The 13,820-nt window shown below is 38.3% G+C and overlaps 1 protein-coding gene across 1 annotated transcript in view; it reads left to right on the top strand.

The window, feature by feature from the left end:
- The window catches only part of ypel1 (yippee-like 1), a 28,444-nt gene that overhangs the window by 1,546 nt on the left and 13,078 nt on the right, over positions 1 to 13,820 (top strand). Inside the window, exons 2-3 of the mRNA XM_063018292.1 lie at positions 3,477 to 3,560; positions 11,586 to 11,873. Coding sequence (XP_062874362.1) covers positions 3,477 to 3,560; positions 11,586 to 11,873 — 372 coding nt within the window. The remainder of the gene's footprint in view (positions 1 to 3,476; positions 3,561 to 11,585; positions 11,874 to 13,820) is intronic.

Here is a 13,820-nt window from a genome sequence, read left to right as displayed (position 1 = left end):
CACACAGCATGAGGTGTAGATGAAACACAGCTTAAGGGTGCTGAGGTTTTAGGTTTGATCCATGTTTTTCGTACACTGTGTGACTCCCTGCTTTTCTATGGTTTTCTGGGCTCACTGGTTTCGTCCTACTACTCAAAACATGCCAGTGTGTAATTTGGCAGCTTGAAATAGCCCCTGTTTTTGATTGGATACATTTGTGATAAAACACCCAGTATATGTTTTAGTCATATATTATTAACAATAAATATTTGTGTGATAATACAGAAAATATTGTATTGTTGGGCTTGTTTTTGTTGTTATGGCTCATTGCATTTCTCAATGGCTGCTCATACTTGTTGTTGCTGCATTAAACCAACAGAGGGCGACAAAGTAAATCATAACGAGCATCGTGGTTTACCAGAGAAAAATGAGCTGTAAATTCCTGCTGTGTGGTCAGTTGCAACCAGAAATGTTCAAACCCCCAAGATTTAACTCTAAACTTCTCTGTGCAATTAGATTTTGATGAATGAGTCTTCAGTTGAATGATGTAGTATTTTAGAGTATCAGGATATTTTGTTCATACTGCCATGTCACGATTATTCAACCTGCATAATGTTGCTGATCTTATAACCTACAGCCTGTATGACCTAAAGTTGGGTTGCTTGATTACACCATTGGAAACTCAACATTTACCTTTTATTTGCTTCAGCTGTGATGCATTATACACACACACACCACCCTTGACCAAGAAGCACAAGAAGGGTCTGCTGAAATAAACCAGAAGGAATTTGAATAAGTACAGGATTCTGGGGCATTGTTCTATAGAGATTAACTGGAACTGTTTGACCAGACGGATTAGTGGTTTATTTGGCACAAAAAGGCGAGGTTTATGACCAGAAAATACTATCCCTCATGGTCAAGCATGAAGGTGGGTCAGTGATGATGTGGGAATGTTTTTTGCTGCAGGAACTGGAAATCTTGATCATGTGACTGGCATCATAGATTCACAGTACTGTAATACCAAGGCATTCTGAGGAGGAATGTTATGACTTCTGTGGCTAAATTAAACTTAATTGGTATATTTAACCCTGTTTTGATATCATAAAACAGATAATTATTGCCAAGTTATTCATTTTATGTAAATTACAAGAAATACTCAGTTCTAGTTTTTCTGTTTGCTTTTGTTTTGTACTGTTAATTATTTGTTGTATTATGCTACTGGGGCTTTAATTTCCTTTGGGATCAATAAAGTATCCATCCATCCATCCATCCAATCCATCCAATCCATCCATCCATCCATCCATCCATCCAATCTATCTATCTATCCATCCATCTAATCTATCTATCCATCCATCTATCATCTATCTATCTATCTATCCATCCATCCATCTAACTATCCATCTATCTAATCTATCTATCCATCCATCTATCCATCCATCCATCCATCCATCCATCCATCCATCCATCCATCCATCCATCCATCCAATCTATCTATCTATCCATCCATCTAATCTATCTATCCATCCATCTATCATCTATCTATCTATCTATCCATCCATCCATCTAACTATCCATCTATCTAATCTATCTATCCATCCATCCATCCATCCATCCATCCATCCATCCATCCATCCATCCATCCATCTATCATCTATCTATCTATCTATCTATCTATCTATCTATCTATCTATCTATCTATCTATCTATCCATCCATCCATCCATCTATCTAATCCATCCATCCATCTAATCCATCCATCCATCCATCTAACTATCCATCTATCTAATCCATCCATCCATCTATCATCTATCTATCTATCTATCTATCTATCTATCTATCTATCTATCCATCCATCCATCCATCCATCCATCCATCCATCCATCCATCCATCCAATCCATCCATCCATCTATCTAATCCATCCATCCATCCATCTAATCCATCCATCCATCCATCTATCATCTATCTATCTATCTATCCATCCATCCATCTAACTATCCATCTATCTATCTATCTATCTATCTATCTATCTATCTATCTATCTATCTATCTATCTATCTATCCATCCATCCATCCATCCATCCATCCATCCATCCAATCCATCCATCCATCCATCCATCCATCCATCTATCATCTATCTATCTATCTATCTATCTATCTATCTATCTATCTATCTATCTATCTATCTATCTATCTATCCATCCATCCATCCATCTATCTAATCCATCCATCCATCTAATCCATCCATCCATCCATCTAACTATCCATCTATCTAATCCATCCATCCATCTATCATCTATCTATCTATCTATCTATCTATCTATCTATCTATCTATCTATCTATCTATCTATCCATCCATCCATCCATCCATCCATCCATCTATCTATCTAATCCATCCATCCATCCATCTAATCCATCCATCCATCCATCTAACTATCCATCTATCCATCCATCTATCATCTATCTATCTATCTATCTATCTATCTATCTATCTATCCATCCATCCATCCATCCATCCATCCATCCATCCATCCATCCATCCAATCCATCCATCCATCTATCTAATCCATCCATCCATCCATCTAATCCATCCATCCATCCATCTAACTATCCATCTATCCATCCATCTATCATCTATCTATCTATCTATCTATCTATCTATCTATCCATCCATCCATCCATCCATCCATCCATCCATCCATCCATCCATCTATAAATATATAACTATAAACGTTTTCCCCACAGAAGCAAGTTATAAAGCTCTGTATTAGTGTATGATTTCTGTAAACTTTGTAAACTAGTACATTAATGCGCTTGTTTATGAATAATGCTTTACGCAGTAGCTAAACTGTTTACCTCGTCCACGTGTGATGAGACGAGAACGCGCGGCGCGCCACCGCTGCGTCGTCTGCACGTGCATTTAACGGTGGCGCGCTTGCACCATAAACAAAAAAACCCTCGGCTCGGTGAGCGCGCCTTTGCTTTCGTCCTGGAGCTTAGCCCTCATCTGATTGGCTGTTTGGGGTGGAAGCCTTTTCTGATTGGTTGCCAGGGCGGTCGGGCATGTTGTCAGTGATATAAATAGTTTCTCCCCAGCATGTTCTCTGCGGCGGTTATCAAAACAAACGGTCACAAAAACAAAAGCGGGTCTGAACACAGAGAGATGCTGCGGTCAGGCGGTGGAGATTATTAAACTGGACTGTTTTTTGAGTTTAATTACAGGAGTAAGCATGGGCGGTCACGTTTACAGTAGATTTTTTAATTATTAGGACATGAAACTGCAATTTAACCGAATTTACTGGTGATATAAAGAGTGGAGTGGTTTAAATATAAATCCAGATTATTGGTGGTTTGCTCACGCAGACTGAAAACACTTGAATGTAATGTTCATTAAACTGGAGTTCGTTTTTCAGCCTTATTTTAGGTTGCATAACTGCTATTGCATCGCAATATTTGCTTAATCTGCGTCAGAAGAGGTAAAAATGAATGAAAACTGAAGAGAACATGCCAAAGATATGTTGGTGAGACTTGCTTGGGTACCTGCGTGCTGCTGAAAGAGAAACCATCAATATCCTGCAAAAAGGTATTTCATATTTACAACAATAAACAATACAAGTGTTTGCACCAGACATGCCTGTTTATTTTTTGGCACGTCAGTAATAATAACAGTAAGAGAAGAGAGCATGTTGCATTGCATGCATCTGTATGTCTGTTAGTGTCATGTCTGCAAGGTCACAATGTACAAGATTAAAGTTCTTATTATAAATAGACCCACACTGTATATGGGCTGCATTAATGTTTACAGTAGATCCATATCTGGGATGATATTGCATCCTTTGGCTGAGATTTGTGAGCCACAGGATTGAAAACAAAGTGTCATTGGGAAGCAGATCAGATTAAAAACAAATGACATCATCCAAGCTCCAAGCTTGCTTATTTAGCATTGAGCATTGCTACTGTGTCTGTGGAATAAAAGGAGCCCATTTTGTTCCATTTAAAATATCAATCCATAGACTACCACTGCATCAGAATCACAACTTTGACCATGCAATACATTTGAATTTTATCACAATTAGGCATGAGCATTTGCATTGCTTGCTGCACTGTTCTGCAGGTGCTTTTGGTGACCGGGATTTATTTATAGACCATCATCTCCCCACTTATTATTTAGTAGGGGTAGCAGATGCTCTTTGGCGCAGAGGGATGCAAGAGACAGTCAGGGTGGATGGACCATAAAACAAGTCTTTGCTAAGGCTTGGTGATATAGCCAGTCTTATCATATCACAATACCTAATGTTTACACAATGCATGATATGAGAAGGTTTAGTATAAAGGCAGATTACACACAGCAAAACCAGAATGGTTTTACCATTTTTAAATTAATTAATTAATGTATTTGTGTGTTTTTTGTTTGTTTTGGTCAACGTGTTACAACTTTATAACAAATAACATGAGCCAGATTTTGCACTGGTGCTGCATCTTTATCCTATTTGTCTGCCTATCACTTGTCTGTCTCTGAATATTCATTTATGTTGCCAACTTTATCATGTGTTAATGTATCCATGTATTTATTCATCCGGCTATCCATTTGCCTGTCCGCCCTACCATCTGTGCATCAGTGTTTCTGTTCAGTTATTTAAATGTATCTTTCTCAATAAATATATGCCTATCTATGATGATACAAAGTTATCTCGTTCAGCTATCAGTTATCCATCTGACTGTCTAAACATTTATATCAGTTTTCTTTCAATTTACCCAAATATGTATTTAGCTGTTTGTTTATCTGTTATTTATCTGGCATTCTGTTTTGTGGAGCATTAAATCTGATTTAACTCTTATATTTTTATTCCACTTTTTTGGATTAACATACAAGGCATGAAAGAAAAGCTACTTAAAATGCCTGGGGGAAAAAAATCCAAATTTTCTAATTAAAAGCTTAGTTGCCTTGTAAAAATAAACAAAATAGATTTCTTGGGACACTAATTGACCTGCCTATCTAAATATCTATGCTTGGGTCTATCTTGTTCTTCATCGGTCCATTTCAGCTTGTTTATCTGTCTACCCTAGCTTCTGTTTATATGTCTAGACAATTATCTGTCTATTCTTCTGTCATACTTCATACTTTAGACAAAGCTTCAATCAACTTTGTTTTTATGTAACTTTTTTCTGTGACCTATTTTTTTTAGATATAAGTTTTGCCAAATTTAACATCGTCAAACTGTCTTCTTATTTCTCATTAGTGATTGTCTAATAAGGAATTAGAAGGCCATGCCACAGAGTTAACTGACATTGTGAATGAAGCTTTGACATCAGAATCCGAATCAGATTTATTGGCCAAGTATGTGGATACACACAAGGAATTTGTTTCTGGCTGATGGTATCTCTCGAGTATTAATACAGTGTACAAGCAATGTATACATTAAACATTAAACACAAAAATATACAAACTATAAGACTATATACAGGCAATATACAGATATGTAATTTAGCAGCATGTGGAATATTTACAAAACAGTAAAGTGCACCCCCCTTACATATGTGGCATTCAGCAGACGCTTTTATCCAAACCGAATTACAATTATGACTGAACACGATTTGAGCTATTGAGGGTTGAGGACCTTGCTCAGGGGCCCAACAGTGGCAGCTTGGTGGTGGTGGGGCTTGAACCGGCAACCTTCTGATTACTAGTCCAGTAACTTAACCACTGAGCCAGCACTTACATCATTACATTACAGTATTTTAACCTCGGAAACATTTTTATTATATTCAGAATACAAATAAACCTGTAAAAGGAAGGGTTTTTTTTAATAATAAAGAATGTTTTAACACAAAATAACATTTTATACATCATTTAATTAACAAGTATATGTAGCACTTGTTTTGTGCATTGTTCTGTGTCTATTTACATTACATTTCAGCATTTAGCAGACGCCTTTATCCAAAGCGACTTACATTAGTTACAGTATACAGTCTGAGCAATTGAGGGTTAAGGGCCTTGCTCAAGGGCCCAACAGCAGCAACCTGGCAGTGGTGGGGCTTGAACCAGCGACCTTCTGATCACTGGTCCAGCACCTTAACCACTAGGCTACAACTGGCAAATTACTGGCAATTTATCCAGTAAACGTTCTCTATTTTGTACTGCTACATTAAATTTTCCTCATATTTATCGTGCTATGTGTATTGTTTATATTTAAACTGTTTTGTTTACTTAAATTGGTCTGTCTTGTATTATTTGCACTGTAAGTGATCATAATGTCCGCAGCGCCATCAGCTTGTATTTATTTACACATCCGGGTGCTTTTATCTGTCCGTCCCGCCTCCTCTGCTCGCTAATTGGATGCGTCGAGTGTCAGTTATTGCGTGGCTCCGCCCCTCGATGACACTCGACACAAAGCAGCTAGTCTATCATAAACACAAATAGAAGCAACAAAGCGGTGAGATGTTGCGCAGCTGAAACGCACTTCTGTCACACTGGGGAAATTAGCAGTTATTTCTATTTATTCAGGAACATTTCTACTAGAGGTAGATAGATAGCACAGCTCTGTGCTGCTGTGTGCACTGTTTAGCAGCTCATCAGTAAAATTAATTCCAAAGTTACACTGGTACAAGTTACAGTCAGGAGATACAAGTCAGGTGAGTTGTTTTACTTGCTGCATTGCTCACTGGTTGGTAGACTGGTAATGCTAGTGTGTAAAGCATTTAACTGGTTTGCACTTGTGGTACTTTAGCAAGAGAATCTGCTCTCATGTTTGACATTTGCAGCCTCGCTTCCTGTTGGATTTGCCTCCTCGTGGTCTGAAGCTTTTCTTTGTTTGTGTCGTCTGAATAAGCCACGATTAAAAGCACTTAAATGTTTAATTCCCCTGCATATGCTGTACTGGTTTGGGTCAGTGTTCACCTGGACTGGTTGTCATGTAGGGAATTATGTATCCACGCGTAAAGAAGGTAAACAAAGGTTTATGTTTGAAACAAGGAAGTTTGCACCAATCAATACCAAAAACCCAACATCCCCAGTACCTATTCAATGCACACATCACTTGAAACTATCCATAAATCATCTCATTTGCACTGCTGTTGTAATTGCACTGGTTTGACACAAAGACTTCTAAATCTGCATGGTCACTTTAAATGTCTAGGTTTTTAATATTGGGACCTCTAATTTTCAGTTGTTATATTTTAGTGCTATATTTTTCATACTTCTTGTGTCAGTGTATATATATTTGCGCTTTAGTGTGTTATTCTATTCTATTTTTATATTCTTCTTATTCTAGGTTTATTGTTTTAATTTATGTCTAGTGTTGCCCCATGGGTCAGTGAGTAACATAATTTCAATCCTCTGTATGTCCTGTACATATTGCAGTATTGACAATAAAGCAACTTTGACTTTGAACAGCAAAGCCTGGGTATTTGTCTGTTAGAACATGCATCTATAATAAATAAAGTAAAGAATTAATAATGGCTACAACTGAGCTTAAATAGAATTCAGATACTTTATACTTATTTGCCAAGTGTCATAGCAAAATGTCAATTCCATCACAACTTCAAAAACACAGTTTTTAACATGAAAAGCAGATAACAAGCAGGTTATTTTAACCCATTCATGTGGTGATGACAGACAGACAGACAGACAGATAATAAGTTAAAAGTAATAGTACACACTACAGAGATTCACATTGTACAAACAAGTATCTGTATAACCACAACAACACTCAGACAACACACAACACCAAACAGGACGTGAGGATGCAGATGGAAATGTCTTAAAGAAGCATATGAGAATCAACATTCATCTATACAGTAAAAAAAAATATCCAAATTGAGCCCAGCCATAAAGACTCTTAGAAGAAAGGTGGTAGTCCATACAGACAACATATAACTATACTGTAACTTTACTGTAACTAAACAATGCTCAGTAAAATATAATTGCACTAAATATAAACCAATGTGCCGCATGTTTGCGCACACGCTCTTTGTTTTGCGTCCTCGTGGTCTGGCACGTTTGTTGCATTGTTTGGTTTCTGTGTTGATCTGATCCAGTTTTATTGATATTTTACTCGTTTGTACGATCTTAAATTATGTGTGGATTTATTTAAACCAGTTGTCATGTCGGTGTTTTAATAGTAGCCACTCAAGTGCGATAAACAAAGTGTTCAAGGTGAGGACATTAGTACTAAAAAACGACATTTATTAGTTTCTACTTGTATTGTGAATTAAAATAGCTATTATATATAATGATGCTTTTGTGTGGTATTAATATGCGCGTCCGCAGTGTAGATGAATTTGCTTAATATTTGCAAGCATGCTTCCTTTGTTTTGTGTCGTCGTACCTTGACGCGTTAGCTTTCTTAGTTTCTAAGTAAAGAAACAACACGATTGTTAAATGAAGTCGTTTTTTCGTGTAACAACGCAACGGATTGTGTATGATTTATTTTATACCAGTTGTCGTGCTGGTGAATAAAATGCGCATGCGCAAACAGTGTAAACAAAGGAGACAAAACAAGGAAATATACATTAAAACACTACATTAAACGGTTTGAACTTTCGTTGTCGAGTTAATAATGACATTGTCAAATTGTCGTTCTTTTAACTGGTATTAATAATAAAACACGTTTGCAGTTTGGATGAATTCCTTTGTTTGGAGCCCTCGTGTTCTGACGCTTTAGCTTTTATCTTTGGTGCGGCTCAGTGGGTAGCACTGTCGCCTTCACAGCAAGAAGGTCCTGGGTTCGATTCCCAGGTGAAGTGGTCCAGTTCCCTTATGTGTGGAGTTTGCATGTTCTCCCCGTGTCTGCGTGGGTTTCCTCCGGGAGGTCCGGTTTCCTCCCACAGTCCAAAGACGTGCAAGTGAGGTGAATTGGAGAATACTTGTCCATGACTTTGTTTGATGGACAGTTGTAGCCTAGTGGTTAAAGTACTGGACTAGTAATCAGAAGGTTTCCGGTTCAAGCCTTGCCACCACAGAGTTTCCACTGTTGGGTCCCTGAGAAAGGCCCTTAACCTTCAATAGCTCAAAAGTCGCTTTGGACGAAAATGTAAATGTTTGACTTAAACTTGTGAATTGATGAATGTAACCAAGCTGTGTAAAACATGACGTTAAATCCTAATAAATAAATAGCCATCTTTGCTACTCAATGAATAGTATTAATCGGGTTAAAATATGCAAAGATTATGTACTTACACCATAAATGTATGTGTTTTCATTTAGTTTAACCACTTGCCATGTTGGGGGATTGTAAACGTTAAAATCGTGTAAACAGACAGCACAAGACTAGAAAGTTTTCATTGACAAACGCTAAAAGTACAGTAATATAAACTGTGTGTATGATTGGAATAATGTTCTTGGTGCTGAGAGGTGTTCTTGGTGCAGTGACCATTGTTGTCCCGGTGTATAGTTTATCCCGGTTAATCAGACTAAGTAAGATTATCTTTCTTGGAGCGCGTGCGCCGTCCCGTTCACTTTCTTTGTTCTTCCAACTGACGCTGATGACATAGCAGCCTCGACGGCCTCTGTGACTCGGTACATTTTATTCACTTAACCGTCTTTATTTCGTGTTTTCAGCCTGTATACTTTCACATGAGTTGTTTTAAATGTATTTCTCGGGTTAAAAGTCAGATATAATCAGTAGCTGGTCACTTTTGTAGGTGTACGTAGTTAAAACAGTTTTAGTGCAACTTATAACAACAATTCCCACTGCAGTTACATTTGTCTCGTGTTGGTGGCGCACTGCACTACTGACTGGTTGCCAAAAGTACAGTAGTACTGAAAACAACAGGGGTTGAAATATTGAATATAACCAAGGCCTTACTGAATCTTTAAAGCACCTTTATATGAGCCATATGTACAGTAAGGTCACAGTGTTCCAAACACTTAATTGTCTCCTCTGTTTGGAATAGACTGCCTTTATTGTCATATATACATATACAGGTGTACAGTACAACAAAATTCTTTCTTTGCATATCCCAGCTCGTTTGGAAGCTGGGGTCAGAGCGCAGGGTCAGCCATTGTACGGTGCCCCTGGAGCAGACAGGGTTAAGGGCCTTGCTCAAGGGCCCAACAGTGGCTGCATGGCGGAGCTGAGATTTTGAACTCTTAACCTTTCAGTTGATAGCCTAAAGCCCTAGTGGAGGCTACCATCATTATCCCTTAGATAATGCTGCACCTTGGTACAAGCCATATTTACAGTAAGGTCACAGTGTTCCAAACACTTGACTTCTTGCCTTAAGTGAGATCACAGCACAATGTTCCTTATACTGTGTGTGTCAGGGTTGCATACTGAATTTATTTATTTATTGGAGATTTACAGTCTGTACACTCTACTTGGCCTGAAGTGTTGCAAGTAGTGGTTGTAAACCGGTGGGGTTTAGGGGAGAAAAGTAAAAATGCAAGAAGAAATGAAAAAAAAAAACCTTTGATAAATGAATTGTAAGTTGTTTTTGGTTGTTGTTGGTGGTAATGGGGGGTTACCACTTTTGAGCAGTTAACTTGAAGTGTTTTTCAGTCACAAATGTGAGCTGCTTTGGATAAAAGTGTCTGCTAAATACTGTAAGTGTAAATTGTTTTATGATCAAGACTACGTAAAAAGTTCTCATGGAAAACGTTTTTAATGCTCACATTGTCCTCATGCTCCAGCTGCTTATGTGCTCACCAGGCCAGCAGTGGCGTGCACGTTTGGAGTTTGCATGGCAGTAGACAGACTTCCTGTTTTGTTGTGGAAGTGTCTTTGTTTTTCTTTTGCATGGTGTTATTGGAGCCATCCATTAGTGCAGAACAAAAACTTTCCTGTTATTTATTTATTGTCTGCACCAGGATAAGAGTTATGAATGGAGTTATTGAACCCACATCATCTTATATTTTGGGAATTTCACTCACTCGATCGCCCAGACCGTGCCACCGATCTGAACACGAGTCTCCTGCCAGTGCAAACAAGTTAAGAGGAAGCTGACACACTGCTTTAAAAGGAAACAGCCAACAGGCTGTACAGCTGAGTTCCAACTGTAGGCAAACCACAACTAATCAGAAGCAGTTCCTTTACAAGCTCTTACAAGTATCTGAGATGTGTGAGACATGAAAACAAGCCAGCATTTGCAGCTCTGTCTGTGCTTAAAGAAATGATATGTTTTAACTGTAGTCTGTGATTAACAGGCACCAGACTGACAAGAAAGCAAATCCAAATTTTATATATTTACATATTTTACAAGCACATTAATGGAATGGAAAATTTTTACTTTTAATATATACATAAACACGTGTACAGTGCTTCTTCCACATAACCCAGCTTTTTTTGGAAGCAGGGGTCAGAGAGCAGGGTCAGACATTGTATGGAGCCAAGAGGGTTATAGGCCCAACAGTGGCTGCATGGCAGAGCTGGGATGTGAACCCACAACCTTTCAGTTTGAAACTCACAGTTCTATGCATTTGTCAGTTTCTTCATGCACTTTAACCGTATGCAAGATAACCTGAACTCAGCAATTAAAAGGGGTGTCCACAAACTTTTGATGTTATAGTGTATTAGCTTAAACCTTAAAACCAAGGCTGTGTGTTTCCCCTTTGACTGATTTGTCTTTTTTTTCTTCCCCATTCCCTGTTTTCTCTTTTCTACTCTTAAAGGTAGTTTTTTCTCCTGTGGTGTTTGTGTGGAGCGTGCCACACACCCACTCCACAACAACGACGGCTTTTGCTTGCATCTTCCAGTGTTTCTTCTGTCAGCAAGTTCAGCAGAGCTGCAACTCCTCCAGCGCCAGCGCAGACGAGCCCAGCGAAGAGAACCACGACAGTGAGATGGTGAAGATGACCAAGTCGAAAACCTTCCAGGCTTACCTGCCCAACTGCCACCGAACATACAGCTGCATCCACTGCCGAGCACATCTGGCCAACCATGACGAGCTCATCTCAAAGGTGAACAGACTGGTGTACATATACACACACACAGAAATGTGCACTGTTATTAGTGTGCGCTTTATTATGTGCTTTTTTTCATGGGAGACGGGTTAGGACTGCAGACAGACCAGTCTGACACCTGCACTAACTCATGCAGAATGAGGCTTGACAATGTCATGTAGAAAAAACATAGACATCCCTGAAGTCTCAGCATGTATTGTGTATATGTTTCAGTTAATGGTGCCTATACAGGTGTGCAAGGTACCATGTATTTATCACTAATACCTTATATCAAATAACAATTTTTACAAGTAACAGTGTGGAACGTTCTTTTCTTCTTTGATTAGAAATTTGCAGACCCTTTTTGGCTTTCCAAAATGAATGCTGGTTGACTCGTATTTCTAGTCCGTTATTGAAGAAGGAATGACGTCCATCCTTGACTGATTTGTTTGAGGCTATTTTTAAACACACCGTCACATCAATGAGCTTCCCATAGCATGCTGCCGCCTATGTGGCTTAAACTAATTCACTCCACCCAAACAAAACCCTGCAATTAAACCTGACACCAGAACACATTTTCTTATCAGCTTATCAGAGAACCACCGCCACACGCCCCCATAAATCTTACACAACGGAAAAATCAGACTTTGCAAAACTGAAGCAGTGACTGTGATGATCGAGGTGGCTTTCGTGGTGGCATTAATTAGCTGGTACTTAACACAAATGGCTGCATGCTGACATTCAGGTTATACAACATGCATAATTCCACTGTACAGTCATCTTCCTCAAACTATTTTTTATCAGGCTGAATAGATCACTGCACCCATCATAAGGGTAGCGCTGCTAAGGATTGGGTTTGTTGTCATTTGTTAATCACCTACAGACCACAAGGATTGTCCACTTACTGCAAAATAATTGGCTGTTGTACTGTGTATTTTGCTAAACAATTTTGCATCAGTCTAACAGATGATAATGATTTAGTTTGCTATGCTCTGCATGCTGTATAAGGTTTGTATTTTATTAAACCAGAATTAATCTAAAACAAAATCACAAAAATGCATCTGTTTGCTTTAGGTACTCAATGTTTGACAAAATATTTAATACAGATAAAATGTAACTTAGGTTAATTCAGGTAAAATAATGAACTTGTCCAATCAGTATCATTTATGGAACGCTGCTTATATGGCCTGTAACTTGGTGAATAAGCACAGATATTCCAGCATGCAAGTAGCTATTGCAGGAACTAACTGTGGAGGTTGGATAAGGACACAATTTAACATAGTTCATCATCCATGTTTCTGACTTCTTGAAGTATTTGACATTGTTTTAGCATACAGGGGTTAAAAATAAGGGTTTTTTCAGTCAGCTGGTATTAGGCCTTTAAAATAATAACAATACAGTTAACAAGTACCAATATTGACATACTTACTACTGAAAGTGGGATGATTGAACAAATGGTCTAACAAAACAAAACAACTTGGAAACATTATAAATTAGCTGGAAGTTGAATGTTGTGTTTTGACCTTTATTGGGCATTTATTTGTGCAAACCCTGTTTACTTCTGTTTTGAAAATAACTGCTCTCTTCTACCTCATTGCTCTTACATGATTATCTAACTTAATTTATCTGATCTAGGCAACTTTTACTTGCAACCATAGTCAGACTGATTGAAAAAGCCTTGAAATCAAGGCACCATTGAGTGTAGCTCCTCTCAGGACCAGGTGCCTTTAATAGGTTACTTAGGTTACTTTCACATGCTGGGATGGAGACCTGCTGGTTCGAGTTGTGGACTCCTAAAGACATGCAGGTGCTTATAAAAGAATGAGTTGATTGTTCAGAAAGGATTCAGCTGGGTGTAGACACTGATCATCATTTATTCCTTTGGATGTGTTGTAATCTCTGCCAGATTTGCAGTTTATATTAGATATTAGCCAACTCCTTAAAGACATCTGAATGAAGCTAGTA

The sequence above is a fragment of the Trichomycterus rosablanca genome, chromosome 21 (assembly GCF_030014385.1).
Source record: "Trichomycterus rosablanca isolate fTriRos1 chromosome 21, fTriRos1.hap1, whole genome shotgun sequence".
Classification (NCBI taxonomy): domain Eukaryota; kingdom Metazoa; phylum Chordata; class Actinopteri; order Siluriformes; family Trichomycteridae; genus Trichomycterus; species Trichomycterus rosablanca.
The sequence above is the reverse complement of the archived record's forward strand: the minus strand, read 5'-3'. Positions and strand labels throughout refer to the sequence as shown.